Source organism: Salvelinus sp. IW2-2015, linkage group LG4q.2 (assembly GCF_002910315.2).
Source record: "Salvelinus sp. IW2-2015 linkage group LG4q.2, ASM291031v2, whole genome shotgun sequence".
NCBI lineage: Eukaryota > Metazoa > Chordata > Actinopteri > Salmoniformes > Salmonidae > Salvelinus > Salvelinus sp. IW2-2015.
Window position 1 is genome coordinate 13,770,289 of NC_036843.1, and position 21,228 is coordinate 13,791,516.

Genomic DNA, 21,228 nt, shown 5'->3' on the forward strand with positions numbered 1-21,228 from the left:
TGATTACTTTCAGCTATTAGCATATGATAAAAAGGATTCAAACGCATTTGGTGTCATCCACTATGATCTCTGACTTGTGGTCAGACTCGCTCAGGTGGAACAAACTTAATCTGCACCTTTTTTCGAGTTGAATGTCATTCAGAAATGTAAAAATAATCCCAGAAGTAAACTAGTTTTTCAAAAGTATCTGTAATCCGAATACAATATTTTAGCTGGTAACGTAACTGATTAGTTAGTACCACAACTCAGCTCAGCAGTGCAAATGACAAGCTGATTAAGGGTGGGATTTCCAGGGGCTCAGAGCTGCTATTCCCAGTTTCTGTCCTCCAGATTAGACCTTCTTTAGCTGGGGACAGGCTGATGACACGACTGCAGGTGAGACAACTCTCTCATTTGAATTGACAATGATATATCGTTTAAAAAAACATATGACTGAGCTTAATAAGAAATTAAGATTTACAGAAACAGATTTAGTCTCTCTAGTTAGCAGATTGTGCAGCCAACCTTTCTATATGTTCTTGATTATGGTGAAACTATTTACCAAAGTGGAGCAGCCTCTACGCTTAAACACTTCGCAGCCGTTTTTCATAGCACCCTTCGTTTTATTACTCATCACTGTATTCTTTACACAAAGGTTGGGTGGACCTCTTTGAAGTCATCACTCTCCACAAACCTCTGATTTACTGATCACTGTTAAGATTTAAAATGTCAAGTTACCAAACCCGTTCAAAGGGCTGGTTAACTCTAGAGACACCTTTGGTGTCGAGATGAGTTAGGCAAATCAGACTTCAATTTCCTGGAATGATCTACAATACAAATATTGCCTCTAGAGCATTTCAAGTTGTTAGGGGACCATTTTACAGAAGAATGTCTTTTTTATGATTGTGTTTTGCTTTTCGTGTATAATATGTATTTTGTGTATATGAATGTGTAGTTTAATGTTTGTGTATTGTGGTGCTATACTGGGCTAATCTGGAAAAGAGACCTTGGTTTCTGCATTGAAAATAAAGGTTCTATAAAAAAATTCCCACCAACAGGGTCAGCTTCTACACAGGAGACCTGACCACAAAGGACTGTTAACCCACAAAAATCCCACAATTACTTCAATAACCAACTCACCATCCCATCTCCCACATACTTTCTAAGCACGGTAGGGAGCTTTATTCAAAGAACACAAACCTTTAAGTGTTACATAACCTCTAGGTTCTCCCATTATGAAAACATTGAAACAAACCTGTACAACATCATTGGTCATGCGTAAGGAGTGAGGACAATGTCATTGGGCAGAGGTTGTGTTTTTCTGAGTAACAGTCTGTTTCATCTACAATCAAAGTGAGGTTTACAGTCCCTCACAAAGAGAAAGAGAGCAGTGGAGAACATCTCCTCCTCCTCCCAGCCTAGAACGGCTGCCATTTCTCTGCCTTTTTTGGTCTGGAGCCACCGGCCATCCAGCAATGATGATAATAGCAGACCATAGTTAAAGAAAACGTCACAAGCAGAGGGCAGTAGGAAGAACGGTAAGGTGTTTATTTAGCCTTGTTACAGCATCCCCCTCAGCTGAGACAAAACACAATTTCTCCCACCATTCTACAAATGTAAAAATTGCAACAAAAAAATTGTCCTCCAGAGAGAAACTGGGTAACAATGGGGGATAAGATACTATTATTTCAATCCTGAATGATGCAAGAACATATCAGTAGCATGATTAGAGCGATTGTACATGAAAGACTAAGAGCGAACCTCTCAGACAGCTCTTCACAGCCCTGTGTAGAGACCCTAAGCAATCAGCAGCCTATTTATAGAATCCCACTTAGCCCGCTCTTCCCTCCCTCTGTTAGAGTGTGTTAGGGATGTGTGGGTTTGTGTGTATACATTCATCAAAGTCTATGAAAGACACTGGAAATAGCCTAAAACAGCAGCTATTTCTCAATCATGTCTCTCTCCAAAAGGATGTCAGCTGTCGACTGAAATGTAGAGTTTTAGCTGAGCAGTGGAGAGGAAGGGAAAGTACAGTAAATCAGTCTGAGCAGGTTTTCCACCCGAGTCAGGTTAGGTCCCAAGTCATCAGCACTGCATTTAGACCTTGTGGAGTTCCCCAGGCATAGTCTCCTAGACAACAGTCTCTGCCCACTCCAACCTCCAGCAGTCAGTCCTCTACACAGAGGGTTTGGTGGCGAAGGTAAGGTAGCCAGTATGCCCTGCCATGTCCCTGGGCGGCGTGGTTGTCTTACAGAGAACAGAAGCATTGCTAGGGACTGGGGTGTCAGTCGGGGTCTCCAAGGGCTGGTCGGACCCAAAGTCCGGCAAGGGGAGTGTGATGGTGCGCACGTCATGCACCCTCAGCAGAACCTCTAGAGTGCTGATCTCCTGGAAACCCTCATCAGCCAGCGCCTCAACAGTCTTCTGCACCTGCTCAATACACGGGGAGAAGGAGCACACACGACCCCCTGCAGAGAGAGAGGTGGGGACAGGAGGAGATGACAGGATAGAGACAGAGAGAGAGGTGGGGACAGAAGGAGATGCGGAGATGACAGGATAGAGAAAGGGGTGGGGACAGGAGGAGATGACAGGATGGAGACAGAGAGAGAGGTGGGGACAGAAGGAGATGGGGAGATGGCAGGATAGAGAAAGGGGTGGGGACAGGAGGAGATGACAGGATAGAGACAGAGAGAGAGGTGGGGACAGAAGGAGATGGGGAGATGACAGGATAGAGAAAGGGGTGGTGACAGGAGGAGATGACAGGATGGAGACAGAGAGGTGGGGACAGAAGGAGATGACAGGATAGACAGAGAGAGGACAAATAAGCAGAGAAAAGGAGAGCCAGTTATTGAGTCAGTTATTCTGTTTCAAATCTCACACTCTTTACTTTTGGCAGTATCTATGTAAACTTCCAGAGTTTGGTTTATTCATCCCTAATGGAGATTTTGGACACTCCTCTAGCCACCTTTAAGAGGCATATTGTGATTCAGAAGACAGGTTAAGACAGACTCGGCTGGTGAATTGGATTCCAATGCTGACATCAAACACGTCAAGAGATTTACAAAGCCAAAGATTTTTAGATATTCACAACAATGAGATATTGGCCTAATCATAAACATCTTATTGTTCTTGTGTGTTATGTTGAACAATAAAGAAGCAAGTCAACCATTTTAAAAGCAAGGAGTAAAATGCTATACACATGACCAGTTTAGTTTAAAGAAGAACACATTGAAATGTTCCACTGGTTGCCCAAGTCATTGTAGTTGCTATGGTGATGACCCTTGTTGACCATTGGTTGATTGAGAGAAGTAGAAGACAACTAGCTAGTCAAAACATCTGAGGCCAGGCAGCCTTGGTCAGAATGCAAGGCTGTCTCAGATGTTTTGACTAGCTAGTTGTCGAATGCCTTGAACAATAGCTCTCACACACTTTCTGGATTTGTGTTGACAACAACCTGGTCACCACTAGCTCCACCTCTTCTGCTTCTCTCAATCAACCACTGGTCAACAAGGGTCATCACCATAGCAACACAAAAATAATTTCAAAGTGCATTAAATAAGAGAAAATAAATATCTATATTTATTTTTTTACATTATATTTTATCTCATAAAAGTCTTCAAGGAAGGGAAGGCCAGCCGATAAAGATGAGTCAAAGGTGCAATATGCAGAAATTGCTCCACCAATTCCTGGTTGCTAAAATCTAACAGTTCACCTAATTTCAGTTTGTGACAAAATAAGCACCCAGAGTGTAGAGAATCATTGTACCATCTAAACCGCGGTGAAATAGATTTTCAATAACAAACATTTTATTTTCAGCTGGTGTACAAAACCGAAAGTAAAAGACGTAAAAACTAAAGTTAGGAACAGGAAACAGAAATGGCGCACAAAAAACAAATGTACTGCTTCTTAGACTTTGCAGCTTTAAGGCCTGCTTTAACAGTCTGAGCAGTCCTGAGACTGTCAGGAATTGTCAAGTGTCCTCATCATAAAACAGGGACGTTGTGTGCGTTCTGTGTGGTCAGGCCTAATAAAGGATAACAGAGGGTTGTTAGGACAGATGGAGTAAAGCGGTTGGACTAGGACAGGTGAGTGGGAGAGAGGGACAGCCCTGCCACTCATTAGTGTAGTTTAACAGGATCACAGCAGATCCACTTAACCCAGGATCACTAGAATCGTCTCCTCCTCCTGCTCTCTAGTCTACTTCCACCACCACCTCCTCCTCCTCCTCCTCCTCTCTGGCCAAAACCTGGACGTGCAACACTCAGGCTCCAGGGAGGAGATTGTGTGCGCATGTTTTGCTTCTATGGTGACAAGAAATCAGTCACAGGACCAGTGTTGTAATACACAGATCTGAAAGATGAAGCAGAACGCAATACGGGTGTGTAGAATCACAAACACACAAGACTATGCATGCGTTTCCACTGGGCTAAAGTATCCAGAGAAACAGCCTACACACATCATTAACTAACATCCAAGAATGTGTGCAAACTGCAAAGAATCTTCCTCTCTCTGCTAAACACAAGCTCCATAGAACCACAGCAGGGTATGAGAGCAGCTTACCAAAATATCTTCAAGAACCTTGACAGACTGAGTAAAGAATGTTGTCTAAATCACACACCTATTACAGATGCCAAAATCTCACTGGGAGAATAATTTATTGTTAAATCTACAAAGTGAGGTGGCTTTTTAGCCTAACGAGTCCAGCAAGCAACACATGCAGACATTTACTAGTATGTGCCAAGCACACACACACCAAAGTCGAAATAAAGTAAGATATGCCTTACTAGACAAGCCCTTACAAAAACTAGTGTCCGAATACCCGTACTTGCATTACAAATAGCAGGCATTTTGGATATGCGAAAAAATAAATGTTTATGGTATGTGAAATTCTGAAACTGTGGTATGCTTTAAATGCCAGGATGTCATACTCATTTAGGCTTTTCATCTGTTATAGTAGAATTCGCTGCACACTATTGAGGAAGAGAATTGTCTTTCGAGACCCATGTGTGCCTGACACCAGCTGAGGGATCACACTGTACAAAAAATCAACGAATGGCGGGAATCAACGCAATTGTGCATTAAAACCCAAACCGGCTACGCGCGCCATCGTGCATAAATGTATTTTGTCCTACACCAAACGCGATCACGACACCCAGCTTAAAATATCAAAACAAACTCTGAGCCAATTATATTAATTTGGGGACAGGTCGAAAAGCATTAAACATTTATGGCAATTTAGCTAGGTAGCTTGCACTTGCTAGCTAATTTGTCCAATTTAGCTAGCTTGCTGTTGCTAGTTAATTTGTCCTGGGATATAAACATTAGGTTGTTTAGGTCCTCTACTCCGACAATTAATCCACACATAAAACGGTCAACCGAATCGTTTCTAGTCATCTCTCCTTCCAGGCCTTTTCCATATTTGAACTTATATTGTGATTGGCATCTAAACTTTCATAGTATTACCATGACAACCGGCAACACAGTTAGTCTTTCAATCACCCACGCGGGTATAACCAATGAGGAGCTGGCACGTGGGTACCTGCTTCTATAAACCAATGAGGAGATGGGAGAGGCAGGACTTGCAGCGTGATCTGTGATCTGCGTCAGAAATAGAAAGGACTTATATTTTTGCCCTTGGCAACACAGACGCTCATTGACGTGCGCGAGCAGTGTGGGTGCAATAATTGAGTAACAGATTTCAAAATGTATGACGTACTCTCAGTAGGATGAGCCTAGTATGCTGATATTCCTTGCTTACTGCATTCGATTTTACTAAACAGTACGTTCTAAATGGTATGTAGTACAATTAGTACAGTACGCAGTTTAAGTAAGTAGTAGGTAGGCAAGCCAGATTTCGGACACAGCCAATGTCTAGTGTTGGAAACGTGGGATCTCTCAGATAAGACGTTCCATTGACAAATAGGAGCAGCCCTTCTCTCTGGAAAGCTCAAAACACAGCCCCAATCGGCCCCATGTCTTTGGCAAACAGAGGGGGTGTGTGGGGGGCAGGAGGGTTTGTGCCAGGATCTAGGGTCCTCTGAGCACAGCTTCTCTAAATAAAAGGTGCAGGCCACTGGCCAAATAATTAAAAGAATTACAGAGAGAAAAAAAGACAGCCATTTCCTCTGCTCCATATTCTTCCCCTTACCCTGGTTCTCAGATACTACAGACCAAATCTAAAGCAGGGAAAGGAAAATGTACGGAAATCTCCTTTATTAGTGGTTACACAAGGACTGTACAGGAGCATGTGAAGCTCACATGGGCGGTATAATTGACTGGTCAAATGCTAGATGCCCTTGGCTGAAGCATGGAGAGAGACGGCTCCATAGCGTCCAGTCCTCTAGAGGAGTGTGAGAGAGACTGGGACTCCAGTGTCTCAGCCCTGAAGAGAGGGAACAAAATTGTGCCTTGCCTAAAGGAGACTCACGCTACCTCCCTGCAGCACATAACCCTGTATGGTCATGAGACTGATTCTACATCCAGATATCTGTCTGTTTGCTTGTGGCTCTGTGTGTGTGTGTGTGTGTGTGTGTGTGTGTATGTGTGTGTGTGTGTGTGTGTGTAAGGGAGGGTCAGATAGCTAGAGAGGAAAACGCAGACGTGAAACCATAGAAGGGAGGACTGAACAGTCTACCACGGGAGAGAACGTAGGAAAGGGTGCTGAGTCTCTCTGCACCGTTACTAGTCCATGTCCCACATTCCATCTGTTTATGCACCTTGGGATTATACAAATATTTTATAAAGCTGTTTATAAACCAGTGATCCCAAGTAAGTAACTGTACTAGCCTAGGGCACTATGTGAATACTTTATAACCTTGTGATGTATTCTACCCATGTCCCACCTTTAGCCTATACAGTCACGCACGCACACATACTGACCACCCCACTAAGCTGCCAACCTGCCCAGGCTTGTCGCCACTGTACATGGGTCCTGATCTCCATGGAGACCACTGCATGCTCTTTAGTCAGGTCACGTTATTCTGCATCCGTGTGTCAAGGAAGTAACAGAGAGGAACAAGCATGAGCTGAGCCAAGGCCACATTTAATGAGAGCTCTGCTGACCCAGATCAATATCCAATATGGCACTGACTGTACTACATTGCACAGCCAGAGAACAAAGGCTGGCTGGGATTCATGAGTGGACAAGCCAAAGTCATGTTCTCTGGACCAAGTTCCTGGCTGCTTCTACACACGCACACCCCTTCTTACCCTGCCTCTTCATGGCGTTCTTGGCATGTTTGACAGCCTCCCAGGGGGAGGGGATGTCCAGGAAGACAGCATCTGCAACCCCCGTCACTCCAAAGCCCTCCTTGCAGACGTCCTGGTTGCGGACGGTGACCAGGTGGCCTACGCGGTGCTCCCTGAACTCCTCAGCCGCCTTCTCAGCACGCTGCTGGTGGAACTCCACAGTGTGTAGGTGACCAGTAGGCGCGATGGTGCGCAGGATGGCGTGGGACAGAGAGCCGCTGCCCGTGCCTACAAACAAAACATACAGGGAATGGGTTATGAGACTAGTAGCAGTGGTGGTGTCATGAATCAGGGTTTCCCAAACTCAGTCCTGCCCCCCCCGGTGCACATTTTGGTTTTTGCCCTAGCACTACACAGCTGACTCAAATTACCAACTCATCATCAAGCTTTGATTATTTGAATTCGCTATGTAGTGCTAGGGCAAAAGGTCAGGACCGAGTTTTGGAAATCCTGTTATAGATGACTGGGGCGTTCACAACAACTGAGAAAAATGTAGAAAACAGATCAATACAGAAGTGCTTCCATTTTCATGTCATTATACTCAATCAACGGGTCTGATGTACAGTAGTACAGTTGTGCAAGTAATCAAACCTTGGAGTGTCATATGACCACAACAATAACTGCAGTTGTGTCTGATCGCATCTGAAGTGATCATGTGACAAGGCAGGGGAACATGGTGATGGGCTACAGTGCCCCTTCCTCCTCCCGCTCCTGACATTGCGTCACTGCTGCTTTTGTTCTCATGGCAACAATGGGGGCAATGTTTACCACACAGCGGCACATTGACTTGCTAACGCCACACCAGTCAACTAACCGGATGACCGACAGAGCCAGGGGAACAGCAGAGGGGTTGAGAGCTGTACTACTACCAGTCTCTCTCCTGGACCTTCAACTGGATGACAAGTGTCTGGTCTAAACAACTGTATATGAAGGGTCTAAAGGAAAGGATACTACTCATTTTAGTATGATGCTGTGTGTGGGTAGTGCTGCATGGTAAACCATTTCCAAGGCTTTGTATACTGAACAAAAATATAAAACAACAATGCAACAATTTCAAAGGATTTTACTGAGTTACAGTTCATATAAGGAAATCAGTCAATTGAAATAAATTCATTAGACCCTAATCTATGGATTTCACATGACTGGGAATAACGATATGCATCTGTTGGTCAGAAACACTTTTTTATTATATTTTTTTAAGTAGGGGTGTGGATCAGAAAACCAGTCAGTGTCTGGTGTGACCACCATTTTCCTCATGCAGCCCAACATCTCCTTTGCTTAGAGTTGATCAGGCTGTTGACTGTGGAATGTTGTCCCACTCCTCTTCAATGTCTGGGGAAGTTGCTGGATATTGGCGGAAACTGGAACACGCTGTCGTACACGATAATCAGAGCGTTCCAAACTTGTTCAATGGGTGACATGCCTGGTGAGCATGTAGGCCATGGAAGAACTGGGATATTTTCAGCTTCCAGGAATTGTGTACATATCTATGTCCGTAGTTTACAGTGCATTCAGAAAGTATTCAGACCCCTTGAATATTTCCACATTTAGTTGTTACAGCCTTATTCTAAAATGTATTACCTCATTAATGTACACACAATACCCCATAATGACAAAGTGAAAACAGGTTTAGACATTTTTGCAAATTTATAAAAAATATATTTACATAAGTATTCAGACTCTTTGCTATGAGACTCGAAATTGAGCTCAGGTGCATCATGTTTCCATTGATCATCCTTGACATGTTTTTACAACTTGAAGTCCACCGGTGGTAAATTCAATTAGTTGGACATGATTTGGAAAGGCACACACCTGAGCAAAAACCAAGCCATGAGGTCGAAGGAATTGTCCATAGAACTTCGAGACAGGATTGTGTCGAGGCACAGATCTGGGGAAGGGTACCAAAAACTGTCTACAGAATTGAAGGTCCCCAAGAACACAGTGGCCTCCATCATTCTTAAATGGAAGAAATTTGGAACCATCAAGACTTTAGAGCTGGCCGCCCGGCCAAACTGAGCATTCTGGGGAGAACGGCCTTGGTCAGGGAGGTGACCAAGAAACCAATGGTCACTGACAGAGCTCCAGAGTTCCTCTGTGGAGATGGGAGAACCTTCCAGAAGGACAACCATCTCTGCAGCACTCCACCAATTAGGCCTTTATGGTAGAGTGGCCAGACGGAAGCCACTCCTCAGTAAAAGGCACATGACAGCCCGCTTGGAGTTTGCCAAAAGGCACCTAAAGGAAACTCAGACCATGAGAAACAAGATTCTATGGTCTGATGAAACCAAGATCGAACTCTTTGGCCTGAAAGCCAAGCGTCACTTCTGGAAAAAACTTGCCACCATCCATGGCAGCATCATGCTGTGGAGATGTTTTCAGCGGCAGGGACTGGGAGACTCGTCAGGATCGAGGGAAAGATGAAATGAGCAAAGTACAGAGAGATCCTTGTGAAAACCTGCTCCAGAGCGCTCAGGACCTCAGACAGGGGCGAAGGTTCACCTTCCAACAGTACAACAACCCTAAGTACACAGCCAAGACAACACAGGAGTGGCTTTGGGACAAGTCTCTGAATGTCCTTGAGTGGCCCAGCCAGAGCCCAGACATTTCTGGAGAGACCTGAAAATAGCTGTGCAGCAACACTCCCCATCCAACCTAACAGAGCTTGAGAGGATCTGCAGAGAAGAATGGGAGAAACTCCCCAAATACTGGTGTGCCAAGCTTGTAGCGTCATACCCAAGAAGACTCGAGGCTGTAATCGCTGCCAAAAGTGCTTTAACAAAGTAACGCAACAAACAAAAAAATCTACAAAAACTATTTTTGCTTTGTCATTATGGGGTATTGTGTGTAGATTGATAAGGGGGGGTTGGGAAATTGCATACATTTTAGAATCAGGCTGCAACATAAAATGTGTCAAGGAGTCTGAATACTTTCCAAATGCACTGTATGCCTGCCCATACCATAACCCCACCATGGGGCACCCGGTTCAAAATGTAAAAGGACATTAGAGGCAGCTTATGGTAGAGAAATGAACATTCAATTATGTGGCAACTGCTCCGGTGAACATTCCTTCAAATCAGCATGCTAATTGCATGCTCTCTCAAAACTTGAGACATCTGTAGGCTTGTGTTGTGTGACAAAACTGCACATTTTAGTGGCCTTTTATTGTCCCGAGCACAAGGTTCACCTGTGTAATGATCATGCTGTTTAATCAGCTTCTTGATATGCCACACCTGTCAGGTGGATGGATTATCTTGGCAAAGGAGAAATGCTCACTAACAGGGATGTAAACAAATTTGTACACAAAATTTGAGAGAAATAAGCGTTTCTTCCATATGGAACATTTTTGGGATATTTTATTTCAGCTCATGAAACCAACGCTTTATGTGTTGTGCTTATATTTTTGTTCAGTGTAGTTTACTGCCTGATTTCATTCACAACTCTGCTCAAATCCTATTCAAGTGTGTGTGATGTTGTACTATGACAATTCTTACGCACTAAGGTGCTTCAAATCGCAAATATCTAAAACATCTAGTCACCTTCCATGGTACTACCAAGCAGGAACATTCCTCAAAGTACATGTGAAGGCCTATTTGTTCTGCAAATTGTAGCACGGCATGCACTGAGGACATGCCATTTCCATCTTCCACTGGTTACAAGAGCTTATTCAGAATCTGAGTGGCCTTGTTAATTTAATAAGCCTGCCATGTGAGAGCCAGAGACAAAGACTGAATGAGAGCGAAAGAGGTCAAGACCGAGGGATAGAGCGCCATCTGTGAGTATGGTTTGCTGATGTGTGAAGTTGACTGTCCAGGCACTTGTCATCTCCCGTCTTGACTACTGCAACTCGCTGTTGGCTAGGCTCCCTGCTTGTGCCATCAAACCCCTGCAACTTATCCAGAATGCTGCAGCCAGTCTGGTTTTCAACCTTCTCAAGTTCTCCCATGTCACCCCGCTCCTCTGCACACTCCACTGGCTTCCAGTCAAAGCTCGCATCCACTACAAGACCATGGTGGTGCCTGCGGAGCAGCAAGAGGAACTGCCCCTCATTACCTTCAGGCTATGCTCAAACTCTACACCCCAACCCGAGCACTTCGTTCTGCCACCGCTGGTCTCTTGGCCCTCATACCCCTATGGGAGGGCAGCTCCTGCTCAGCTCAGTCCAAGCTTTTCTCTGTCCTGGCACCACAATGGTGGAACCAGCTTCCCCCTGAAGCTAGGACAGCAGAGTCCCTGCCCCTCTCCTGAAAGCACCTGAAACCCTACCTCTTCAAAGAGTATCTTAAATAATCACCACACCCTTCTAGTTCTGTCTTTGCTGATAGCTACTTTATTGAGAAAAAATGTACTTACTATGCCTGTGATGTGGTGTCCCACCTGGCTATCTTAAGATGAATGCACAAAGTCGCTCTGGATAAAAGCGTCTGCTAAATAACTAAAATGTAAATAAATGTAAGAGACATTGCACATTTCTGCTGCCTGAGGATGAGCGGCAGGACAAGAGCCCAAAGTCTCTCCCCATCTCACAAAATGGCCATTAGCACTGGCACTCAGCCCATGCCCACCACGAGGGTGCCACCTGATTGGATAACAAGGCAGCCACATTTGGCATGTTCTTCAGAGGCTCTGAGCAGTGAGCACCCATTAGCCTTCCCATAAAGCCAGCGTTGATGAAAACAGCCCTGACCTGGGACTCCTATCAAAAGTTCTATTCCTGGCAGCAGGATGGAGCCTGGTCAGCGAAGAAATTAAACAATGACATGTGAAGGAGCAGAACATGAGACCTTCTGCTAGGGCTGGGGCTAGAATGGCGACCTTCAGCGCAATCTAGATGACTCCTCTATGTGACTGTGCATTTCCCCTACAACACATGGTGTGCTCAGAACAGCCAACTGATAATTACTGCCTGTTTACATAGCTCATTCACAAAGTCACTCAGGACACAAAATATAAGTCACCCCTGAGATTGGACAAGTTATCGCTTAGATAGGCTTATTGTCGTCATCCAGTGTTCATGTATTAGCAGGTAATAAAGTAGATTTTACATATAACCAGTTGATAAGCTTCCAGTCTTGTCAGCTATTATAATCAACATTTAGGAATAACATCTGACCAGACATCCAATAAGTATTTATTTTCTAGAGTGAAACATGGTTTCAATGTCAAAAAAATTATGAAATCTAAGAGAGGGCAGGTGATCCTCAGGTTGGTACATTAGGGGTCTTTCATCACTCAATTAGGCTACATTATATTACACAAGTTCAAAACCAACCAACAAAAATGACTCGGCATGCAATGGTGCATTGTAGTAATGCCTTAGCTTTTTGCTCCCTGTGTATGTTTTGGAACCAGACCTTTTTCAAAGCAAAGTAAACACCCACATGAAGAGGCTAATAAATGTGACAATACTGCAGACATGTTGCAGCTCCCCATTATGTCAGGGGCTGACCAAGCAGTTTTGTTCATCGATACGCCATCTGGGAATTCGCACACGTTTACTGGTGTTCCGTCTATAACCCGTGAAGGAAGGAACAGCACAGCAGTTAAACATGATGAAGCACTGCAGCAAAAGCAGCCATCTGCCCCCAGACCCTCCAAGCCAGACACGTACACAGCCCAGGCTGCGTCAACATCCATTAACCACCCACACACAATCACTTTACTTCTGCATTGAATTCAACCAGTTCACACTCCTTACTGGGGAGATTTCTAGATGGTACTACTGTGATGTTCCATCTCAAGTCTAGTTCAGATCAGGTTATTGTCATAAATAACTGACCGCTTAACTGAATAGGTTAATAATGGGATGTAAAACCACAACATTAATTTATCTCTGCTTTAAAAGAGCATAATTTCAACAGGCCTCAATGTAAATGTGATGCTGTGACCCAATGAAAACAGACAATGTCTTTTTTCAACTCTTGATAATCATGACAACTTGGCGTGCATCACCAAAAGCCAAGTGTGATGTTGTCCCAACCACTTCCCTCGGCTCTTGAGCGGGAGCTTTCGCTTACCGACCTCTGTTCGAAGAATAATTAGCGTCACATTTATCCTTTTGTTTTTGAGTGGCTTACCACTAGTCTATGACAAATACTTCCTCCAGATATTTTCTCATTATCTGTGTCCCTCTCTTATAGGGAACATGAAACATGTAATATTTCTACTTTATGAGTATGCTAAGCAATTATTCAGTGCAATGGGTGAAGTTATGGAAAGATTAAAATGACTCATGTCCTCAGATAAAGTAGCTACATAAAGTTGGAAAACAGCTGGTTTTGTCCCTCTCACCTGATTCACAGACAACAGAGCCAGGCTTGAGCTCCAGCATCATGGTGATGTTGGCAATGTCTGTTGTGTAGAGGATCTGGGTGCGGTGGGGCAGGTTGAGGGTCCACAACTCAGGAGTGGGGTGCAGCACATAGACCCAGCCACCTTTGCTGCAGGTGACCTTGGTGCCAAAGCGCTGGCCTATCAGGTCTTTGGAGTGGCGGATGACTCCGTAGCGTGTTTGTGTTTGGGCACCCTGCTGCACCTTGACCGGCATCATTGAGTCATGACCCAGGAAGATAATTGCAATGTCGCCCTCCTGGATAAACTCTGAATACTCTACAAAACTCATGGCCGGCCTTGTTTGACTCCTATCACGGGGGTCTACAAGAGGGAACCAAAGTGAAGAGTTTCAGGTGTTTTCACTGTAAAGAAATGAAGTCAAAAGGAGTGGAAACTAGTAAACATTTCCCCCATGACAACCAGAACATCCTTTTCACAAATTAATATAAATACAAGTTTGATCAATGTATTGGGCGACATTAGCTGATAGTTTAGGTGAAATCAGACCTGCCTCTTCTATGCGAGTTGAAAATGTACTTTTAAATGGACAAATGTGGTCTGTCAAATATGATCAAAATCCCTCCAAAATGGGTTTGTTACTTTCATACTCATTCAAATGCTCATTTTTACTTTTAGATGTGTGTGTATTGTTAGATACAACTGCACTGTTGGAGCTAGGAACACAAGCATTTCGCTACACCAACAATGACATCTGCTAAATATTTTGTTATGTGACTACTGCGATTTGATGTGCGTGCACTGTATCGGCGTTAATTATTTGTTTTGAAAACAAGTATGATTTAATAATTCTAAACTGTTTGTCGAATAAGAACAGTGGAGAGACACTTCAGTGTGACTGGCGGACAATAATATGGAGAAACTAAGTGAAAAGTCGTTTGTGAATTTTTAAATACATAACGTTAGTTATGATACTTTTGTAGCTAACGTTAGCGCGCTAGTAAGTTAACATATCAATCTGGTAGCTACTGTAGCTAGCTAACGTTAGATACATTACATTTTAAACCGTTAGCTAGCAAACTAACGTTAGTCAATTTAGCTAACGTTTACCAACTAAGTTAACGATAGTTTAACTCGCCAACAACAAATATACATAGCTAATCTTGATTTTGCAAGTCCGCTATTCGGCAACTTCACTGTGGAAAACGCATCTCAATAGTTAACTAGCTCGCTACGTTAGCTAGCTAACTTACCTATGGAAAAGCGGTTGGACGCTAAATCTGACCCCATTCGTTAGTCAATGAACAGTCACGGCGAAAAACACTTGCGAGCAAACTTTGACATACCTTATCAAATGTAGTTAGGTACTTGCAGCTATAAAAGCAAAATTGAATTAGATGTGCGAAGTGACTTCTAGCTATGTTGAGAGGTTGATGATCAGTTAGGACTTGTTACTTGCTGTTCAAATGCTGCAGAGCTCACGTGTGGATTTGTCATCAGACTGACCAGACGAGGCTCCTGTTCACAAACATTTACACTATTCGCTTTCACAGTAATCATGAATCCTGCAATGAATGAGGCTGTTTAGATGATATATAAATCTATGAAAACGCGCAAATGCGGCGCTTAAAATTATTTTCAAACTGAGATGCGCAGGCTCCAGTTGATGACGTATGGCATTTCTTAAAAAAGCAGAACATAATCTGCATTATTGCTTAATTATCTGCGACTGCATATTATACTTTTAATGTATTTTTATTATTGGATTTTTTTTCTGTGTATGTTTGGTTGTTATGTTTTTGTCTCTTTGGGTTGGGTGGGGGGGGGGGGGAATTTGTTATAACAAATTTGGAACTAATAAAAATATAAAAAAAAAAAAAAAGTCAGAACAATCAATTAACTGTAAATCATAATTTTTTACATGATGGTCCTACATTTGTTTATGAATCCCTAGGAATTTCAAACAGTTTTAGCAAAGAACAGTTATTTAGGCCCAGAGTCTGTGTATATACGCGCTCCAGCAGGTATATCTCACTGGTCACTCCCAAAGCCAATTCCTCCTTTGGTCGCCTTTCCTTCCAGTTCTCTGCTGCCAATGACTGGAACGAACTGCAAAGATCACTGAAGCTGGAGACTCATATCTCCCTCACTAGCTTTAAGCACCAGCTGTCAGAGCAGCTCACAGATCACTGCACCTGTACATAGCCCATCTGTAAACAGCCCATCTATCTACCTCATCCCCATACTGTATTTATTTATTTATCTTGCTCCTTTGCACCCAAGTATCTCTACTTGCACATTTATCTTCTGCACATCTACCATTCCAGTGTTTAATTGCTATATTGTAATTACTTCGCCACCATGGCCTATTTATTGCCTTAACTCCCTTATCTTACCTCATTTGCACTCACTGTATTTAGACTTTTTGTTTTCTTTTTTCTATTGTATTATTGACTGTATGTTTTGTTTATTCCATGTGTAACTCTGTGTTGTTGTATGTGTCGAATTTCTATGCTTTATCTTGGCCAGGTCGCAGTTGCAAATGAGAACTTGTTCTCAACTAGCCTACCTGGTTAAATAAAGATGAAATACAAATAAAAATAAAATAAAAAATATATGGCTCTAGTTAGGCCAAAGAAGTTCATATAATTTAACAATGTGTAAAAAATCCCACATTTAAATTCAACTGTTGTTATATGATATCCGTAGCCAGGCTATACAATAAGAGAAAATGTGTAATTACCAAAGATTTATATATACACTAGATTACTAATTAAGGGGCGCTATGTTGAAGCCACCGCACCACCATTTCAGCACTCCTCCCTACACCGTTGTAAAACATATTTGTTTTTGCCACATGTATTCTATTACAGACACCTTAATGCATACTTAAAAATGATATTATGTGAGCTAAACATAAAAATAACAAATACTTTCCTTAAAGTATTTATTTTTTAGATTACTAATGTTACTGTCCCCACTATAAAAAAATACATTCTTAAATACGTGAAATTTTGTACTTGAAACATTTAATTGAAATACTGTAGAATTCCATTCATTCCTATGGAGGCCTGTGCCTAGTGAGAAGTGCCAATATGGCCGACCGCTGGCTTCAAAACCTCTCACAGGCCAATACATAGCATCAGCAGCAATCCAGGGTAGATATAGGCTACATCATTGGTAAAGAAAGACCAAAGGAACATATGAAAACTGCAATCTCGTATAGCCTAATAATCGACAAATAGATGGACTACAAATACTGACCAATGGGAGCCGAGTTCGCCTACTATAAAGAACCATCTCCAAGAACATTTTCCACCGGAGAGCCAAATAACGTAAGTGATTGCTCGCCACGGTCGGAAAAATAGGTCTCGTTGTGTCTTCCCACCTAGTAGTGACCAGCCTCGGCAGCAGGTAGGACCACTATTTCTACTCGTTCAGGATGACATTCATTGATGGCATAAGTCGTTTTAACCCCAAATCAGCTCATTGTGACTAAGCAAGTACTTGGTTTTTAACAGAGGCGAAATTTTATTGGCTATTTGTGTCCATCCATATATATTTTTCATTTTCCGTGAACATTTCGATAACAAAAGACAATGAAAACAATTGTATAACGCCTGTAGCCGTGTTCGAGCGCGAGACCCTGTTATTTTGAATATCTTGCTTTGGTCTGTTACAATCTGGCATAGCCTACCCTACATTTTTTTTTTTCAAGGGCTGAGTGATTTGGATATGATTTCCAACATGATCACACGCATTTACCACTCCAGTCTAGAGCACTATAAAATAGTTATTCGGATTGGAATGACGCTACTGCGCAATCTTTGGCATTTGACTGGAGTTCCATCACTCCACCTCTCTTTATCAAATGCCTGTCGACATCTGCCTATACTCGTCTGATTGTGGTTAAGTGCGGTGACTGCGATCCGACATCATTGGTGCCGCCGCTACTTTGCAGTGCGCATATTCAGCCTTGAACTCGCACGCACCTGATTAAAAACCAAGTATTTGACAGATCTGTCGTAGGCCTATTTGTACTATTTTCAAGATCACATTCACCAGTTTTTACCCCACTCCATGTTGCGTCCAGGGATCAGCCATGCCGTTCGGAAACACCCACAACGCGCTGAAGATGAAGTACGCTTCTAGTGAGGAGTACCCAGATCTCAGCCAGCACAATAATCATATGGCCAAGATCTTGACTCCTGCCATCTACGAGCGTCTAAGGAGCAAACAAACGCCCAGTGGTTTTACATTGGATGATGTCATTCAAACCGGGATTGATAACCCAGGTAAAGACCCAAGCAGCTTTCAACCATTAAGCCATCTGTTCTGCCTCTTAAATGTGCGTTTAGTGAGGGCATGCCATTTTGTTCTGCACGGTAACCTTGCTGATGGGTAATATAACCCTATGAAAGTATGTCTTCAAGTGGAATGTTGCAGGTATTCAATTGGCCTGCATCAGTACCAAACTCTCAAAGCACAATGGGGCATTGATTTGTTTCGGATAACCTTTTTATTTATGTTGTTATCCAGCAGGGGTCAAGCATCACTTAGGAATAATGCTTATTGGTCAAGCATACCATAATAATAACTTAGCAATATGTAACTCATCATAGGTTGTCACTGCAATTAGTGATGATCTGGTGACTCCATATGAACTGAAATAGTATAGCCTAACCCTTTTTGAGGGGAAATGAGTAGTGTCCATGCACCATGCCCTTACCCTGTAGAATGTGTTTTGTTATTGTTCAGAAATGATAAGATGGCCAAACTGACCAAGAGGCTGTCTGTCACCTGTCCCTGACCTAGGCCAGCACAACAACCACATGGCCAAGGTCTTAACCCAGAACATGTTCACCAAACTCAGAGACCGTGCCACCGCCAACGGCTTAACCATAGATGGTGTCATTCAGACGGGGGTTGATAATCCTGGTAAAACTAACCCATCCGGAGTCTATCGACTCCGCCTGTATATAGCTTAATGAAATGCTAAGTATTGAGTGAGGTTGTCACTGTTTAATCTGTCATGCTCTACAATTTGTTTCCTAATTGAATCCATCCCTGATTGATTTTTCACCCCCCATTCCAGGCCATCCATTCATCATGACTGTGGGATGTGTGGCTGGAGATGAGGAGACATACGAGGTCTTCAAGGAGCTGCTGGACCCCATCATTGAGGACAGACATGGAGGATACAAGCCTACAGACAAGCACAAGACCGACCTCAACCCAAACAACCTGAAGGTACTGCCCTTTAAATGGGTCCCTGGTTGACAGTGGTCTGAGACTCATATTCAACAGTGTACACTGCAGGAAGTTGACCAGTATTGATAAGTCACGGAGAATTCAGAACTCAACTTTGGTGTCTGTTTTCACAGGGTGGAGATGACCTGGACCCCAACTACGTCCTTAGCTCCCGTGTCCGAACAGGAAGGAGCATCCGGGGGTTCTGTCTGCCCCCACACTGCAGCCGTGGAGAGCGAAGGGCCGTTGAGAAAATGTCTGTTGAAGGTACTCACCTAAACCCACCCAAAGTGGGCTGGGGCTCTGAGTGGATGCCATTCTCAGAATGATGCCTGGTCCCTGATGCAACATTACTGCGTAAAGAGTCCCCTCTAGTGGTGAACTATGTGAATGTATTTCTACATCTGTTACTGACCGGAAAGGATCGCTTTAGACCAGGGGTGTCCGTCATTTTGCCCGGGAACTGCATTTGGTTATATTTCCCAGCTGTCAACATTTGGGAAAATTGGTCCTCTATCGTTTTTGGAATTTGATGCTCCCTGAATGTCTAGCTTTAATTTAGGTGAATATTAGCGAGCTAGACAGTCAAGAAACTATGAATGTAGGTCCATTATCATTTCTACACTGTTTCGAATTTGGTTAGTTTTCCCCACCCGTGGGCCGGATTGGACCCCATCGCTGGGGTCCAATGGTTGTAATGTGATCAACAGATTAGTGAAAGCCACGTAATGGAGTCTCATCCAGTAACCTCAGACAATGTATCTGACACATCTGTTCCTCTGCAGCTCTGGACTCCCTGTCCGGTGACCTGAAGGGGAAGTACTACGCCCTGAAAAACATGACAGATGCTGAGCAGCAGCAGCTGATTGATGACCACTTCCTGTTTGACAAGCCTGTGTCTCCTCTGCTGCTGGCCTCTGGCATGGCCCGGGACTGGCCCGATGGCAGGGGGATCTGGTAAGACAGGGATTTCCCATTCCCATACTTGATGTCCTCAAAGGCATTACAATTTGGTTTTGTTCTTACTCACTGAAGTCATTCTTACTTTCTACCCTCCAACTTATTCAAGTAAATGACTGCCAAGAGGGATAGGAAATGTAGTTACCCTCAAACTAGGTGTTCCTAAATCTCTGGTAAGTCGAAGGGAGAAAGTTCAAAATAGTTTATATGCTGGTGGTGGCTTCATAAGCCACTGTCCATGACCTTGTCAGAGGACCATAGAACATTTATTTATTCTAATCTTCAAGGCACAATGATACCAAGACCTTCCTGGTTTGGGTCAACGAGGAGGACCACCTGCGTGTCATCTCCATGCAGAAGGGTGGCAACATGAAGGAGGTGTTCAACCGTTTCTGTACTGGCCTCACAAAGGTGAGAGGGAATATCTGAGGAATACATTCATAAGGCTTTGAGAATGAAATATGAATCATAATTTGCCATATTCATGTGTGAAAACATGCTGGCAATGATCAATCGATGTTTGTAATCCTTTTCTTAATTTGACCCCCAAATCTCTTTTCCTCAGATTGAAACCCTGTTCAAAGATAAGGGCACTTCATTCATGTGGAACGGGCACTTAGGCTACGTGCTCACCTGCCCATCCAACCTGGGAACAGGGCTGCGTGCTGGAGTCCACGTCAAGATCCCCAACATGAGCAAGCATGCCAAATTCGAGGAGGTACTCAAGAGGCTAAGGCTTCAGAAACGTGGAACAGGTACAGAAAATGTTCCATTACTGAACCAGATACCTAATTGTGTTTGTTTGCTGTTCTGTTGCTCAGGGTAACTTACATTAAGGCTGTAAAACGACGAGTTCTAGCATTAAAGCTGGAATTCCTCTAAAAGGACTATTGTAGCTATGTTAAAGGAGGAACTATTCACCCATTTTGAATTGTATGTCCTCATATGATGCAAAACTCAACATACCGGCTGTATTTCTGCCTGCTTGCACAGTGATGGCTCCGATACACATGGAAACATGAAATGACCCCAGGAATCGATAGAGCATTGCTCAGATGCACCAAAACGATACAATGTTCAAAATGGGTGAATCTTTCTTCAGTCCCTCTTCTGATATCTATTTCAGGTGGAGTAGACACCGCAGCCGTGGGTGGAACCTTCGACATCTCCAATGCCGATCGCCTGGGCTTCTCCGAGGTGGAGCTGGTGCAGATGGTTGTGGATGGAGTCAAGCTGCTGGTTGAGATGGAGAAGAAGCTGGAGAAAGGCCAGTCTATCGACGGCATCATGCCCACCCAGAAGTGAAAACTCTTGTGATTGCTTCCCTTTGCCATCTGAATGAATGTGTGACACTATCCTGGAATGCACTTCTGAATGAATGTGTGACACTATCCTGGAATGCACTTACTCTCACAAGGTCCTCTTTCATTGTGATAGTGGATCTGAAAATAAAAAAACTGTTTCAATCCACGTTTCTTTCTTTCCCATCTTTGAAGTTGCACA

The 21,228-nt window shown here is 43.4% G+C and overlaps 2 protein-coding genes across 5 annotated transcripts; one reads left to right on the forward strand and one right to left on the reverse strand.

Moving 5' to 3' along the window:
- Window positions 1–1,506: 1,506 nt before the first annotated feature.
- On the reverse strand, window positions 1,507–15,141 carry trmt61a (tRNA methyltransferase 61A). Of its 4 annotated transcripts, none has more exons than XM_023986741.2 (4): window positions 14,862–15,141; window positions 13,516–13,919; window positions 7,189–7,455; window positions 1,507–2,447 (listed from the first exon to the last, which is right to left on the reverse strand). In XM_023986741.2, the coding sequence occupies exons 2-4, from the start codon at window positions 13,844–13,846 to the stop codon at window positions 2,155–2,157; spliced, it is 891 nt and encodes a 296-aa protein (XP_023842509.1). In that variant the 5' UTR covers window positions 13,847–13,919; window positions 14,862–15,141; the 3' UTR covers window positions 1,507–2,154. The 4 variants fall into 4 exon arrangements, with proteins under 4 accessions (XP_023842509.1, XP_023842506.1, XP_023842507.1 ...); XM_023986738.2 differs by having other exon boundaries at window positions 13,516–13,878; window positions 14,769–15,141; XM_023986739.2 differs by having other exon boundaries at window positions 13,516–13,878; window positions 14,862–15,140.
- Window positions 15,142–16,819: 1,678 nt separating this feature from the next.
- Window positions 16,820–21,195, forward strand: LOC111963358 (creatine kinase, testis isozyme). The gene is made up of 8 exons (XM_023986745.2): window positions 16,820–16,929; window positions 17,609–17,810; window positions 18,611–18,765; window positions 18,900–19,032; window positions 19,551–19,722; window positions 20,013–20,136; window positions 20,291–20,480; window positions 20,852–21,195. The coding sequence occupies exons 2-8, from the start codon at window positions 17,618–17,620 to the stop codon at window positions 21,028–21,030; spliced, it is 1,146 nt and encodes a 381-aa protein (XP_023842513.1). The 5' UTR covers window positions 16,820–16,929; window positions 17,609–17,617; the 3' UTR covers window positions 21,031–21,195.
- The last annotated feature ends 33 nt before the right edge of the window (window positions 21,196–21,228 follow it).